This window comes from Meleagris gallopavo, chromosome 12 (genome assembly GCF_905368555.1).
Source record: "Meleagris gallopavo chromosome 12, MGAL_WU_HG_1.1, whole genome shotgun sequence".
NCBI classification, from domain to species: domain Eukaryota; kingdom Metazoa; phylum Chordata; class Aves; order Galliformes; family Phasianidae; genus Meleagris; species Meleagris gallopavo.
The window spans coordinates 17,103,902-17,116,509 of record NC_139415.1 but is presented as its reverse complement, the minus strand read 5'-3'; the positions used below and the strand labels follow the sequence as shown (position 1 = coordinate 17,116,509).

Here is a 12,608-nt window from a genome sequence, read left to right as displayed (position 1 = left end):
ACCTTCTTCCTGCAATGAATGAAACCAATGTTATTCTGCTTTTTCACAGGGAAGAAGATGGAGCAGGCATCACAACTGCCCAGCCCTGCAGGAAGCCCGTGGTGGATGTGGGCTGGTCTGGCCCTCCTGTGAGCAAGGTTGGTGGCAGCCACGTGTGACTGGGACACAATTCCCTCACAGCCATGCTCTGAGCTGTCAGAATGCCTAAGACTGGAAATGCAGCCCCGTACAGCCAGCACAACTGTCAGGGCCAACGTCTCATTGGGGAATATTTATCTCTGGTGTATCTGCACTGATGACTGCAGGCCGTGAACTTGGCTCATTTCTCCCAGTAACATAACTAAAATTCCACACGTGGTACATGGCTCAGTTCATCTGCAGAGCACCATCCCTAATAGGAATTGCAGTGTAGCGCCAGGCAGATAATATTATTCATGTCTCAGAACAGACCAAAACTCCCTTTTGCAACATATTACATAAATAAGCAGTGAGAATTGCCAAGCAGTTCTTGCCAGTAAAGTGTTTCAGTCAGCGTGCCTCGTGAACCTCTCTGTTACCATCCTAAATTAGAACCTCCGGCCACGACCGTCCCCAGGTCTGACTCTGCTCATAGTTGTAGTCCTATGAGTTTGTATTTAGCAATTCTGTAGCAGCAAGGGGGTGTGGGGTGAGGAAATGTGTCGTAGCCAGGAAGTTACTGCGTGGCTGGAGGCAGGGAATGGAGAGTTCAGAGGGAAGTGGGCTGCGGGGAATTTCCTTCGCTTACCACTTGACATTTAAGTCACTGTGCAGAGCCCAGGCTGCATTCAGGTTTTTTTTAACCCTCTGATCTGGAGATGGGGGCACAGCAGAGCCAACATGAGGATGCAGAGCAAGTTCTGAGCCACAGAGGGCTGTCTGGATCTAATTTAGGTTTATTATTGTTATGGCATTACTGTTTATTTCGTTTAACACTGAGTAGGTGAATGTAACCAGAGAACGGGGAAGAGGTATATTAGGAGAAGATTAATCTGCCCAAATCTAAAACCTCACAGATAAAATCCTGCTGACATTACTGAGCCCTTTAAAGGCTCCTGCTGCCTGGTTTTGCAATGTCACTGCAAAAACTGGAAATAATAACCCCTCAGCAGCCAACAAATCAGAGAGAAGGGTGAGGTCAGTGATACATGCCTAGGGGATGGTGATCTCATCCTGGCCTTGGGTAGGTGACCACCCACATCTCAGTGCTGCCACACGACTGCTGTGGTCACCACCTCCTACGGGAAAGTTTGCTGAGCTTGGGGTGTAAATGTAGGTGGCTTGGCTGGACACTGATGAGAGATTTGGACAGAGTCCCCTGGCAACCCTACACATCCTTGGAGAGCAGCTCTGCCTCCAGCAGAGCACAGTGGCTCTGTGCCACCCCCCTTGTCCACGCCTTCCTGCCTGCCTTTTGGACAGGAAGCTTCCCTTGGATCCTGTGCAATCCATCCTCCTTATCCTAAGGATTGCCATGGGCTGTGATGAAGCTGGAGGACAAAGAGAACACTGCAGGTTGAGCAGCTCTGCTACGCTGTCTTTTGACTTTCAGCTGCCCCTTTTCCCCTGGGAGGCTTTGGGATTATGGGCTGCTCAGGGAATAAAGGCAGAGAGGATAGGGACATGCAGGGCCCTGCCTCCCAAGGGCAGTGACTTGACTCTGCTCCTTCATCTCAGAGACTGGAGCTTCTCAAGTTATCCTCTTCAAGGAAGGCAGGGAAGAGAGCAGCCAGAGAAAAAAGAAAACCCCATGTATGAGGTAAGGGAAAAGACTGAAGTTCAGGCAATGACAAAATGGGACTTTTGTCTCTGTTTTACCGTTGGCAAGAGGCCAGCCCCTCTGTGTGCCTACCTGGTCACAAAGAAATCTTTTATGCTGTTCTGTTCTGCATGACTCAGGTAAAGACCAAAGGGCCTGACCCTCCCAAAAGTCTCCAGGTCCCTCCATCCTCTGGGACCTGGAGGATGCTCAGCATCAGGCAGAGACAAGGTTGCCATCAGAGCCTTGCCCCTACAAACTGGTGTCAGACACAAGCTCCTGCTGCATTTTGCCTCTAGTATCCCAAGGAAGTGAAAACAATTCTTTTCTATTGCACTAAGACACAAATGCTGAATTGAGCTGCTGGAATCCCCACTCAGTAGTCTCTCCTCCCAGCAAAGCATGGCCTGCCATGGTGTCCCATGATGCTGCATCTGCTGCCCATCTCCACGCCTCTCCCATGGCTACAGGCATGCCCAGGAATCAGGGAAATCCCTTGAGGCCTTCTTTCCTCTGTAGATTTTAGTGCTTGTTTTTTAAATTGCTTTTGTATTTGCTGTAAGGGACAATCAATAAGATACTTAAAATCCTGGTACAGAAAATCCTACACTCATGATTTAATGCAGAAAAACAATACCATTAGCTATTCGTGGAGCACACACTGCTACTTAAACATGTATGTGTTTGTAAGCATTTCAATGCCAGGCCCTGAGGGAGAACGTTACTAAATACCTATACATATTAATGCGTATGCTTAACCAAGGAATCATACTTGGCAAAGCTAGAATTTCCTGAATGAAATGTTGATAAAAAGGGAAAATAGAACCGGTAAAATTTTTACTTATCTGAAAATAAAATTTCCAGCAAAGACTGCATCACCAATACATATTAATGGTCTGTGAGCCTCCATTTTCTGTACAATGCCTGGAATTCTTGAAATAATAATCCTCTTTTCCATCTCAGGATCTCAAAGCGTAGTGATAAATCACATGTGGGTATACATTGCTACCACTTTACCAGTGCAGAAGTGCAGACATCAGCTGCACTGCTGAGGTCACACAGGAAGCCAAGGGCCTCGTGGAACCTCCACTCCCTAGCAGACATCTTGCTCGGTAGATTTTTGCCCTGTCATACGGCACACTTTAAAAAAAAAAAAAAAAAAAAAGGAAGAATCAAGAAAAGAGGAAAAAAAAAAAGTTAAAATAAAAAAGACTGGCTCTCTCTAATCCATGGAGTGATGACATGGATTTACTTGGCCTCTTTGCCTGTTCTGCAGATGCCCTCTGTAGTTCCGTGGGCTTACTTTTTATTCCAGCAAGAATATGCAGAGACAGGAAACATCACTCTAAAATGACCTGCCTATTTGGTTCTTTGTGGGCTTGTGTGCAATTTGCCTGTCACTGAGATGTGTCAGTAATTTCCTTGGGATCTGAATGTCACAGAACTTTATGTATTTGCATAGGTGCATCTCTCCTGACATTTGGGTATGTAATATGTACCTTGTACGTACATCTTTCTGAACTCAGTCTTAGGTTTACATGAGGGTGCACCTGCAGGGGCCTGTGGATGGAGCCTCATCAGATAACAAGGAATACATTGCATCAGCTGGATGAAACCTGCAGCACAGAGATGCACAGCTTTCACCCACCATCTGCTGCAAGTAATACAATAGCCATTTGCAATCTGCCTTCAGGAGGTAGCTATGCTTTAAAACAGATGAACAGATGCAATATAGGAAACCCGCTTCCAAGGTAGGTCAGAGGCACATTCCAGGAGATTTCTATTGATGATGCTAGAATACAGTGTTTGTGTTACGCTTAGGCTGTACTTAAAATGTTATTGCCAGCATCTCATCTTTTGTTGGCCTTCTCTGCTGTTATTCTGCACATACAAACTTCAGAGACAAGTGCAGCTGCCAGCCCTGTGCAATTGCATAAACAAGTGTGCCTGCATATGGAACAACTGCTGAAGGCAATGTTAACACCTCTTCAGGAAGGGCTCCAACACACCAGGGACTGATAAAAGGACAGCATGTCCAAGTCACCAGCTCGTTTCGTGGAAATCGGATGGGTTTCAAAAAGCAGACTCTCAACTTGCCCTCGGACATGGAAGCTGGCCTCCCTCCCACATAACTACTTTGGTCTAACTTAGCTTGCATTTCTGTTAGCCAATTTTTTATCTCCTTTGTTTTTGAGGGCTGTTAACCTCCTGTTCAGCAAGCACTGAATAATCCCATTTAAAATCTCTCTTCTTAAGAGCCAAAAAATGCAGATTGAGATAAGGAAATAGAAGCCACCGGAGCATGCTGTGCCACAGACTCTCCTTTGACAGTGGACAAGTCACTTCTCATCTCAGAAACTTCCCCAGTTGTGAGACAGAGACAGCAACACTGCCCTAACTCACGCTACTGGAAGATAAATATAGTAATAAACATGAACTACAATTCTGCAGTAACAGGACCCCTCCTGAGTACAGAAAATTGCCATTTCCTTCGGTTTCCTTGTTGTAAGTCTGCACAATCACATGCTATCCTATTGTGCTACCAGATAATTTTGTAGCAATTTCCTCTCCTGAGATATTTGAGTTCACTATAAGCTACTTTTAATAGCCTATAGATATTAACATGATCCCTTATTTACAATAATGGGGCCTTGTAGCTACTGTAGCTTACAGATGCAATTTATTACAGGATGTTACCACAGTCCGCAGGCTACCAGAAAACATTATGTCTGGTTGTTACAAATGCCATTTTCCTTGCTGAGATAGTTAAATAACTCTTTAAACGATCAGGATTTTTCCTTCTTCTGAATGTCTGTGAAAATTAATCTTACTTTAAAAGCTTCCTTTTCCCTTGTGGTAATAAGAACCTCCATGTATCTTGTTTTTAAAAGCATACTCTTTAAAAAACAAAACAAAACAAAACAAAAAAAGCATGTCATGTTTATAGATTTGAATCTGTTTGTTCCTGTAGCTTCAGCTGGAGTCAACAGGTGTCTGGGGCACTCGGATGTGATCTGCAGACAGCCAGCAGTTTGCAGGATAGGCTGTATCTCTGCAGAAGAGCTGCAGGTCCCTACACCCCCATCACTCTGCCTGCCTTCCAAGCTCTTCGTTACCTGACCTGACTTCTCATTTCAGTATTCTTGCACTCTTCGTGACATTTCAAAACCAAGAACAAACGCCTTCTGAAAGTCTTGGGATGTGGGGAGAGCAGAAGGTAATATCATTTAACCCAAAGTGCTCATAACACATCTTCCATATTAGGCAATACTATGTTTTTAGAAAAGAGAACCAAACTCTTTTGTCAGTCCTGTTGTTCCTGAAACCATCACAGCAGTGCAACTGCTGATGTGTTTCCCCATTCCTGTTCCCCTGACATGCTGCACAGAAACTGGACTGCTTTTGTCTTCTAGCGTCCTGATGCCCACGAACGCCCCAGTCCTCTCATGCCAGGTGCCACACAAGCACACATACCAGCAGGGCTTAGCCTCAGCTGCCCCTGTCTCAGACCCCTCCAGGCTGAGCTTATGTGATCTGCCCACTAATTTATTCCTTTGGGGACCTCGAGGACAATCTCACTCTTACAGAGCTCTTTCAGCCCAACAACAGAGCACCAGACTCAAGGATATTTCACTTTTCATTCTTCTCGCATTAAGATACAGGGCAGATTTGGCTCAGCTCTTACTTATTCCTCATTGGATTAGAAACAGCTCTAAATGAAGCCATGAACTTAAGGCATTCAACTTATCTAGGGAAGTTCAGGAAAAGGCTCCCAGGGGTCCTTCTCTTAGCACTAGCTTGCTCAACCAACAGGAAGGGATGAGCCAAACCCAAACTGTGTTCTCGTTTAAGGATAAATCAAGCACTCACAATCTCATCCTGTGCCCACTGTGGCTTAAGACCCTGCACAGCCTGGCAGGCAGCGGCTCCAGCTGCTTGTGGGGTGCTCAACAGCTGCAGGGCTGCCAGTCGTGCCCTCCAGCAGCAGGTGGGCAGTCAGGCTGCTACAATGCAGTTTTAGCCCTTAAAAGCCGAAAACTGCGAGCACATATCCTGCTTCTGCCTGAAGTCTTACCCTGTTCACCTTCTCACAGGATGTCCTGCCCCCGTTTTCTTTTTTCTTTTTTTTTTTTAAACAATGCTACTGTCAAAATATTTACTGGCTGAAATATTTATGGTATATAATATACTTTAAAATGCAGCAGCTGTCTCTTCTTCATTTAACCTCCCTGAAAGTATCTACAGAAGTCCTTCTGAAAGGAATGGGCTGGAAAGAGGAGCGAAAATCAAAGGACTGTGTCACCGAGGACTTGATCCTGCCGGAGGGGGTTAAGCTGTAAGCATACCTCGTCCTCGTAGACCACGAGCTGTGTTTTCCGCAGCTGGACGTAGCGATCCTTCCACAGTCCCAGGAGTCCTCCACTGCTTTTCTTTATCCAGCCAAATTTCTCTGCACTGGGAGCAGGCTTTGGTTTCTCCGAGACCTCCTCCTTTGTATCCTGCAGGACCACCAAGAAAAGCAAAAGGGAGAAGTTACATTGAGAGCACCTTCCATCCATCTAATGACAGTCCTTGGAAAAGCCTGCCCAGCAAAGACCGCAGCACCCACCATGTGCAGTCCCTCCCCAGCAGCTCACAGGGAGAAAGGCTGGGACCGGACCGGCATCTTCCAGAGAACGCTTCTACAGGGGAGAAGAGAGCTCAGGCAGCTCCTGCCCCACAGCCCAGACCTCTGGAACAGGGCTGGGGAGTGGGCATGGACCCTGAGGCTGCTGCTGCCCTGCATGCAGAATCCGGCACGGCTGCTGCCCTAAGCCTTTCCCAGGAGCAAGCAGAGCCAAATCCCCTTAGAAAAACACCTCACCGAACTCGTGACCCTTAAGAGGAGGCCAACCCCAAATCCTCCAGAGCCCTTCCCAGAACCACACTGTTACCCCAGATTTGGCTTTTCTCCCGGGACACAGGACCTGTTGTTGCCTGTAATGGCACTAAGCAGTATTTTCACAAAACAAAGGATGCACGAGCAAGGCAGAGCCCCAAGCATCCTCAAATGGCTCTGGCTAGCTGCTGATAGGGAAAAAATCAAAACAAAACAAATCAGAACGTCTGTAGCTCAAACATCATGTTTCCTACCATGAGGAAATCCCATGTGCATCGCAAGGAGTCAGAGCCAGACACTCCCGTGGCCAGAAGGGAGTGGGGATAGGGCAAGTGAGTACAGACAGGTTCCAAAAATCCAGAGGAAAGCCTTACTAACAGATCTGTTTTCATGAACCAGACTCCCAGCAAACACACCCTTGGATAGTATTTGGGTGAGCTGTTCCTTAAAGATAGAACTTGCACCCATAATGAGAAGCAAAACAGATTAAATTTGCTGTGTACAAACGTTTATTCCAGCCTCCAGCAAGGTCAGGAAGAGGCTCGATGTCTGAAACACAACCAGACTTCCTCAGGTAAAGGTAAATCACACAGCAATGGCCACCAGCCCCCGTGCACTTTGCAGAATGAAGCTGTTTCATGGTGCTGTGCTGTGTTTGACAGGCCCTGCGACAGGATGGCAGCACACCAACAACTTTTCCGGGAAACGAGGAGGACTGTGTTTTTTTTAAGCTTGACTTTTTAGGTTGCCAGGAAGTTGCAGTCAGTTGCGATTTGCTCCTTCAGCAAACATCAACCGCTGCACCAATACAGACCTGTCGGTGCATCATCCCTTTTGATGTCATGCTTGGGTAACTGGGCACGGGCTTTGACATTACGCCTAGCAGTTCTGCTTGGATGTAGCTGCACCAACAGGGACTCCTCACCTGTCTCCCTGTTACTCCCAAATGGGTTGGAGTTTTCTGCTTTGCAGATCAATTTTTATTTTTTCTCTCGACAGCAGAATGGCTGCCTGAAAACACACAGCAAATCAGCCTATCCGTGGCCTCTTTGCTCTGCAGTGTGAAAACCCTCTCCTCTGTGGTTTTACAATAAAATTACTCACTATAAAGTTGCAGCACTTCACATCTACTGCTAAAAAAGCAACCCACCCTCATCACCACTTTGGTTGGAGGTAATTCTCCTGCTTGCACTCCTGCAATCTCACAGCATTCACCAGCTCCCTGACATCTCGGGACAATCTCTTTTCTCCACCCCATCAGGATTTCCACTTCTGGGCCAAATCGTCCCTGTCTGTGCCTAAAGCCTGGCTGCTCACCCCCTCTGTTTGTAGCAGGAGTGATGCTTCGATCCACACACAGGGCAGATCACATGCATGGGATGCTCTCCCAACCACACGGCGCTTCCCATGGTGCTGGCATCCCATGCCTCTGGCTTGTGCAGCCCCTCAATCTGTCAGCAAGGGGAGGTTTGCCAGGGCAGAGCGCTGGGAGCAGGACTCAGTGTCCGCTCTATGCTCGCTGCCTGTGATTCCATGACTAAAATTGGAGGGTAGCACAAAGAGATGATTTGTTGTTGTTAATTCAGCTTTCTGCAGGTATTCCTTCTGCTGGAGGCAAGAAATACTAAGATAGCCATTCCAGGATGTTCCCGGGCTGGATTCGTGCCTGATGCTGGTGTAAATCCATGAGAATAAACTCACTGACATCAGCCAAGAGAACCAGCATAACCAAGGGAAGAACAGAGTTATTCTGTCACTGCCCGAGCCAGCGGCGCTCGTCCCAAAGCCGCTACAAGTCATTGGTGCAATTTATAGCGGGGGCATTAGAAGTGCAGCACGAGTTGGACTCTCCTTTACCTTCATGTTTTACAGCTCGGCAGAGATGTCAAATTAGGGACGTGGGATGGCTTTTCATTTAACAATCAGGCAGTTATTTCTGCCTTCCTTCCCCTGAGTTTAGGGGCCCACAAAACCACGTACTTTCTGTGTCTTCTGACAACAGCAGAAGCCAACAGTCAGACTGCGGCGGTGCTTTCACAAGTTGCACACACTGCACAGGAGCATTTTACTTGGCAAGCAAGTGGTGCAACTGGTCCATCCCATACTGCAGCACGGATGCATCTCCAGATGCATCCCCAGTTGCATTCCCAGACCTCAGCTCCTTTTCTACCCCTCCACGTTCACTCCTGACACGTTGTTGGCACTTCATATCTGCACAATGCAGGAGCAATACCAGACACCGCACACATGGATGTGAGACCCTGGAAGTTGCACTGTTGCCGATTGTCAGGAGGACTCATTTGTGGCTAACGAAGGGCGCGCAGCCTCCAACCTGGCAGTGCCCGCTGAGTGCAGCCGCCAGCTGGAAGCACTTTTGTGCTACGGATTAATTTCATGGATGCCGGCGGATAATGACAACTTTCAGTCCCTACCACGCTGGGCTGACTTTTGGTCTCCCCGCTGTCGTGGCCCTTTTGGAAGAAGCCCTTATTTTCACCACAACATTTGGGGAGTTAAGCACGGGGAGAGCAAGCCAAGCTTCCAGTGCTGCATGTCCCGGAGCTCACAGCCTGTCCTGCCACACCTTCCTCGTGCATCAGCAGCAAAACCTCGTCGGGTGGAAGGGAAAAAGGAATAATCGGGTGAGCAGACACGTGGAGGAGAGGACCTGCTCAACTTGCCAACAAATCTGTGGCATCAGGGGACCGTGAAAAGCTCCACGTGCAGAAGCACAACAGCCTTCCCCAAAAAAGGAGGAGGAGGAGATGGAGGAGGAGAAGGACGGCCGCTGCCAGCCACCCGGCCAGCACCCAGCTCGCATCCGTTGGAAGCACAGCATGCAGCAGGACGCAGCGCGGGGTGCCCTGAGCGGCGTGCCACCGGGAGCGGCCCCGCTCTGCTCGCCCTCCCGCAGCACCCCAACTCAGCAGCAAGTTGCACAAGCCGCGGGGCTGGGGATGCTGCGGCAGCAGCAGAGGGACCCCCCTCCCTGGAGCTGAGCCCCTAACGCGTCCCGGTACTCACTTGCTCCATGGTCGGGACCGGCCGCCGCTCCTCGCCGCCCGCTCAGTGGCTCCGCCGCCGCCGGCGTCCCGCAGCCGGGCGGGGGGACATGCCGGGCCGGGCCGTGCTCTGCCTCCGCACCAACTTCACGCCGAGGAGCGGCAGCCCAGACCGAGCGGCAGCGCCGGGTTTCCGGCAGCTCCGGAGCTGCGAGCGCGGCCCCAGGGAGGCGGGGATCCCCCTCCTCCGGCCCCGGCCCCGCCGCCGCCTCGCCTGGCCCGGCCCCCGCCTGGCCCAGCCCCGGCTCCGCAGCTCCGTGAGGCCGCGCCCGCGGCGGGAGTGGGGTGGGAGACGTCGGGATGGACGGACCGGTGTCGGTCAGAGGGCTGGGACGTGGTTCTGGGGTCACATGGAGTGCCAGGGCTCAAGGGAAAGGGTGCGTGGGATGGGGCAGGATCTGCAGGATGTTATATGGACCACAGGGATGGGACAGGGTCTAGAGAGTGGTACACGGACCAGAGAGATGGGACAGGGTCTAGAGAGTGGGACATACACCATAGGGGTAGGACAGGATCTGGAGGGACATGGACCGTGGAGGTGGGACAAGGTCTGCAAGGTGGGAAATGTGCAATGGAAGTGGGACGTGGACCATAGGGGTGAGAGAGGGTACCCAGTGGTGGGATGTGAACCTGGAGCCCCTGGACTGGGGCAAAGAACTGTGATGTCAAACAGGTCCCTGAGGGTCAGCCACAGCCCCCAGGGTCAGGCTGGGGTCCCCAGCGTTCAGGCCACACCCCCACGGAGGGATGGGACCCCTGAAAGTGGTGAATCATGAGGGTCATGCAGGGTGCAGGTTAGGGCAGCAGTGCCCCGGGAGCAGCAGGATGGGGTGCAGAGTGATGCCCAGTCAGGCATCATCTGGGTCCTGAGCTTCTCAAAGCTCTGGTGTACATCCTGGGGCTCCGTGGGCTGGCACCATTCCTTGGAGCAGTGCTGGCTCCTGGCAGCACAGTGTCCTCAGGACGATGGGTTTTGGCAGTGCCCAAGGGAAACAGCTGGAAAGTGGTCCTTAGTCTCAGAACTGGTTAACGCTACTAGTCACGCTCCAGCTATTGTTCTCTGTTGGTATTCAGCTCTGCAGACTTCTGCTTCTATTTCAGGCCTGCTGAAGGGCTCATGTACCCTGCAGCCTGCCTGTTTTTCTCCTAATTATTTCAGTTGGGCTAAAAAAAGATATTACCTCCCTCTGCAAACCTTGCCTCCATTGTTCTCGGCAGGGTGAGAAGGAAAGGAGAAGAAAAGCACTGATATCTCCAGGTTAAATGCACTTTTTCACAGGTATCTCTGCTTGCTCCACTTGCACAGGGTCCAGTCTAGGACAGAGCTCCTGAGAGCACACAAACAGCAATTAGCGGTAATGAGAAGAAACACCTGATTGCATCTCCTTCTTATCAACTTGGCTGTGGCTTTGGCAGAGGCTCCAGTCTCACCAGTGTGATCCCTTTGCTGGGTAAACACTGTCTGCAGCCTCAATGCTCCTTCTGCCACTGCTGGTAGCAAAACTGGGCACAGAAGATGCTGATTTGGTGCAGGCATGGGCCTGGCATGCAGCTGTGAGCATCCATGCATCTCATCCCTGCAAGGCTGGGCCCAAAGTTCTGGGTGCAGCACAGAATGAGTTATTGTTAAAAAAATGATGCTGCAGCCAGGCTTTCAAAATGACCCAAACCAGCAGAAATGCTTTTCTGTATTCTTTATTTTCCTGGCAGGGCTGCGGGGAGTGAGGGGAAACCTCTGGCCCAGCCGATAGGGTGTGGGCTGCGGTTCTGACTCTCTCCCGGAAAATTTTAATCGGTGAAAAAGTGCGGAATGTTTTTAGCATGCAGTCACTGTGCATGCGAGGACACGCGGCTGCTGGGGAGCAGCGACGCCAAGGCCGTATCGTTGGGGTTTATCGGCTGCTGCAAGGGCAGTCCCCATCCGCAGGGAGCAGCAGCTCCGGGAGGACCTGTTGTTGAATGAAAGTAATTAAGGGAAGGTGTTTGCAGAGTGAGAACACAGTTGCACAAATGGAGTGGGTTGTTGGCAGCCTGGGGACAGGCATCATGGCTGGGTTTGCGGCAGGGAAGCACTGCCCACCCCGGTGCGTGGTCACTGGTAAAAGTGGGGCGATGCTGCTGGGGGTGACACCAACCAGCTGGTGCTGGTGAGGCTCGCAACGAGGACCTCAGCTGGTGAGGCAGCCCTTTGCTCTAAGCCCTATGTGGTGCTGGCGCTGGGGTCTTTGACCCATCCCTGAGGCCAATGGGAGAGCCGTGACACTGCCACCCAGCCCGCAGCACCTGGACACCTTGGCAAGTCACATGCTTTGATTTCCCTCTGCACCCAATGGTAATAGCGCTTCTTCAGGGCACTGGACAGCCTCCTTCATTAGCATCTGGCTAACGACCACCTGGAGCAGAGGCTGGGTGTTGTAATTGGACTGGGAGGAGCAGGCAGCCTGGGAACACCTGGGCATGGTGAGCAGCAGGAGCCCCCGCACTGGGTTTGGCAGCAGCAAAGGCTGCAGGACTTTGGCATGGGGGCACATGGTCAGTGGGCATGGTGGCAATGAGTGTATGGTTTGACCTGATAATCTTAGAGATCTTTTCTGACCTTAATGATTCTATGGTTCCCTGCTACACTTAGAAATGCCCCTGAGTGCTGGGGGTTTCAGCCTACATGTGTTTGCAGTGGGAACAAAGCAAACCCAAAATCGTGGAAGGGCCTCTTGCTGGGGCAGAGTGGGGATGCCTTAAGTTAGCTTATGAAGGAGTGTGATGAAAGCTATGTGTTTAAATCCAGGTTGGGATTGCTGATTGAGACTCCTGCCAGGGGCTGCCTGCCACTGCCCTGGTCCCCACATGAAGGCACTGACACCGCTGGAGGCTCTGAGCTACCACTTCTACT

The 12,608-nt window shown here is 50.5% G+C and overlaps 1 protein-coding gene and 1 long non-coding RNA gene across 7 annotated transcripts in view; one reads left to right on the top strand and one right to left on the bottom strand.

Moving 5' to 3' along the window:
- PLEKHO2 (pleckstrin homology domain containing O2) overlaps positions 1-9,820 on the bottom strand; it is a 27,059-nt gene extending 17,239 nt beyond the window's left edge. The window contains exons 1-2 of the mRNA XM_010717560.4: positions 9,681-9,820; positions 6,124-6,276 (exon numbers count right to left, since the gene is read on the bottom strand). Coding sequence (XP_010715862.1) covers positions 6,124-6,276; positions 9,681-9,689 — 162 coding nt within the window. The 5' untranslated portion in view covers positions 9,690-9,820. The remainder of the gene's footprint in view (positions 1-6,123; positions 6,277-9,680) is intronic.
- The window catches only part of LOC109369665 (uncharacterized), a 51,440-nt gene that overhangs the window by 31,030 nt on the left and 7,802 nt on the right, over positions 1-12,608 (top strand). For 4 of the 6 annotated variants that reach the window (XR_014885841.1, XR_014885840.1, XR_014885836.1 and 1 more), the window contains one exon: positions 50-12,608. This is a non-coding gene — a long non-coding RNA (uncharacterized LOC109369665). The remainder of the gene's footprint in view (positions 1-49) is intronic. The other 2 variants (XR_014885838.1, XR_014885839.1) reach the window with 2 other exon arrangements.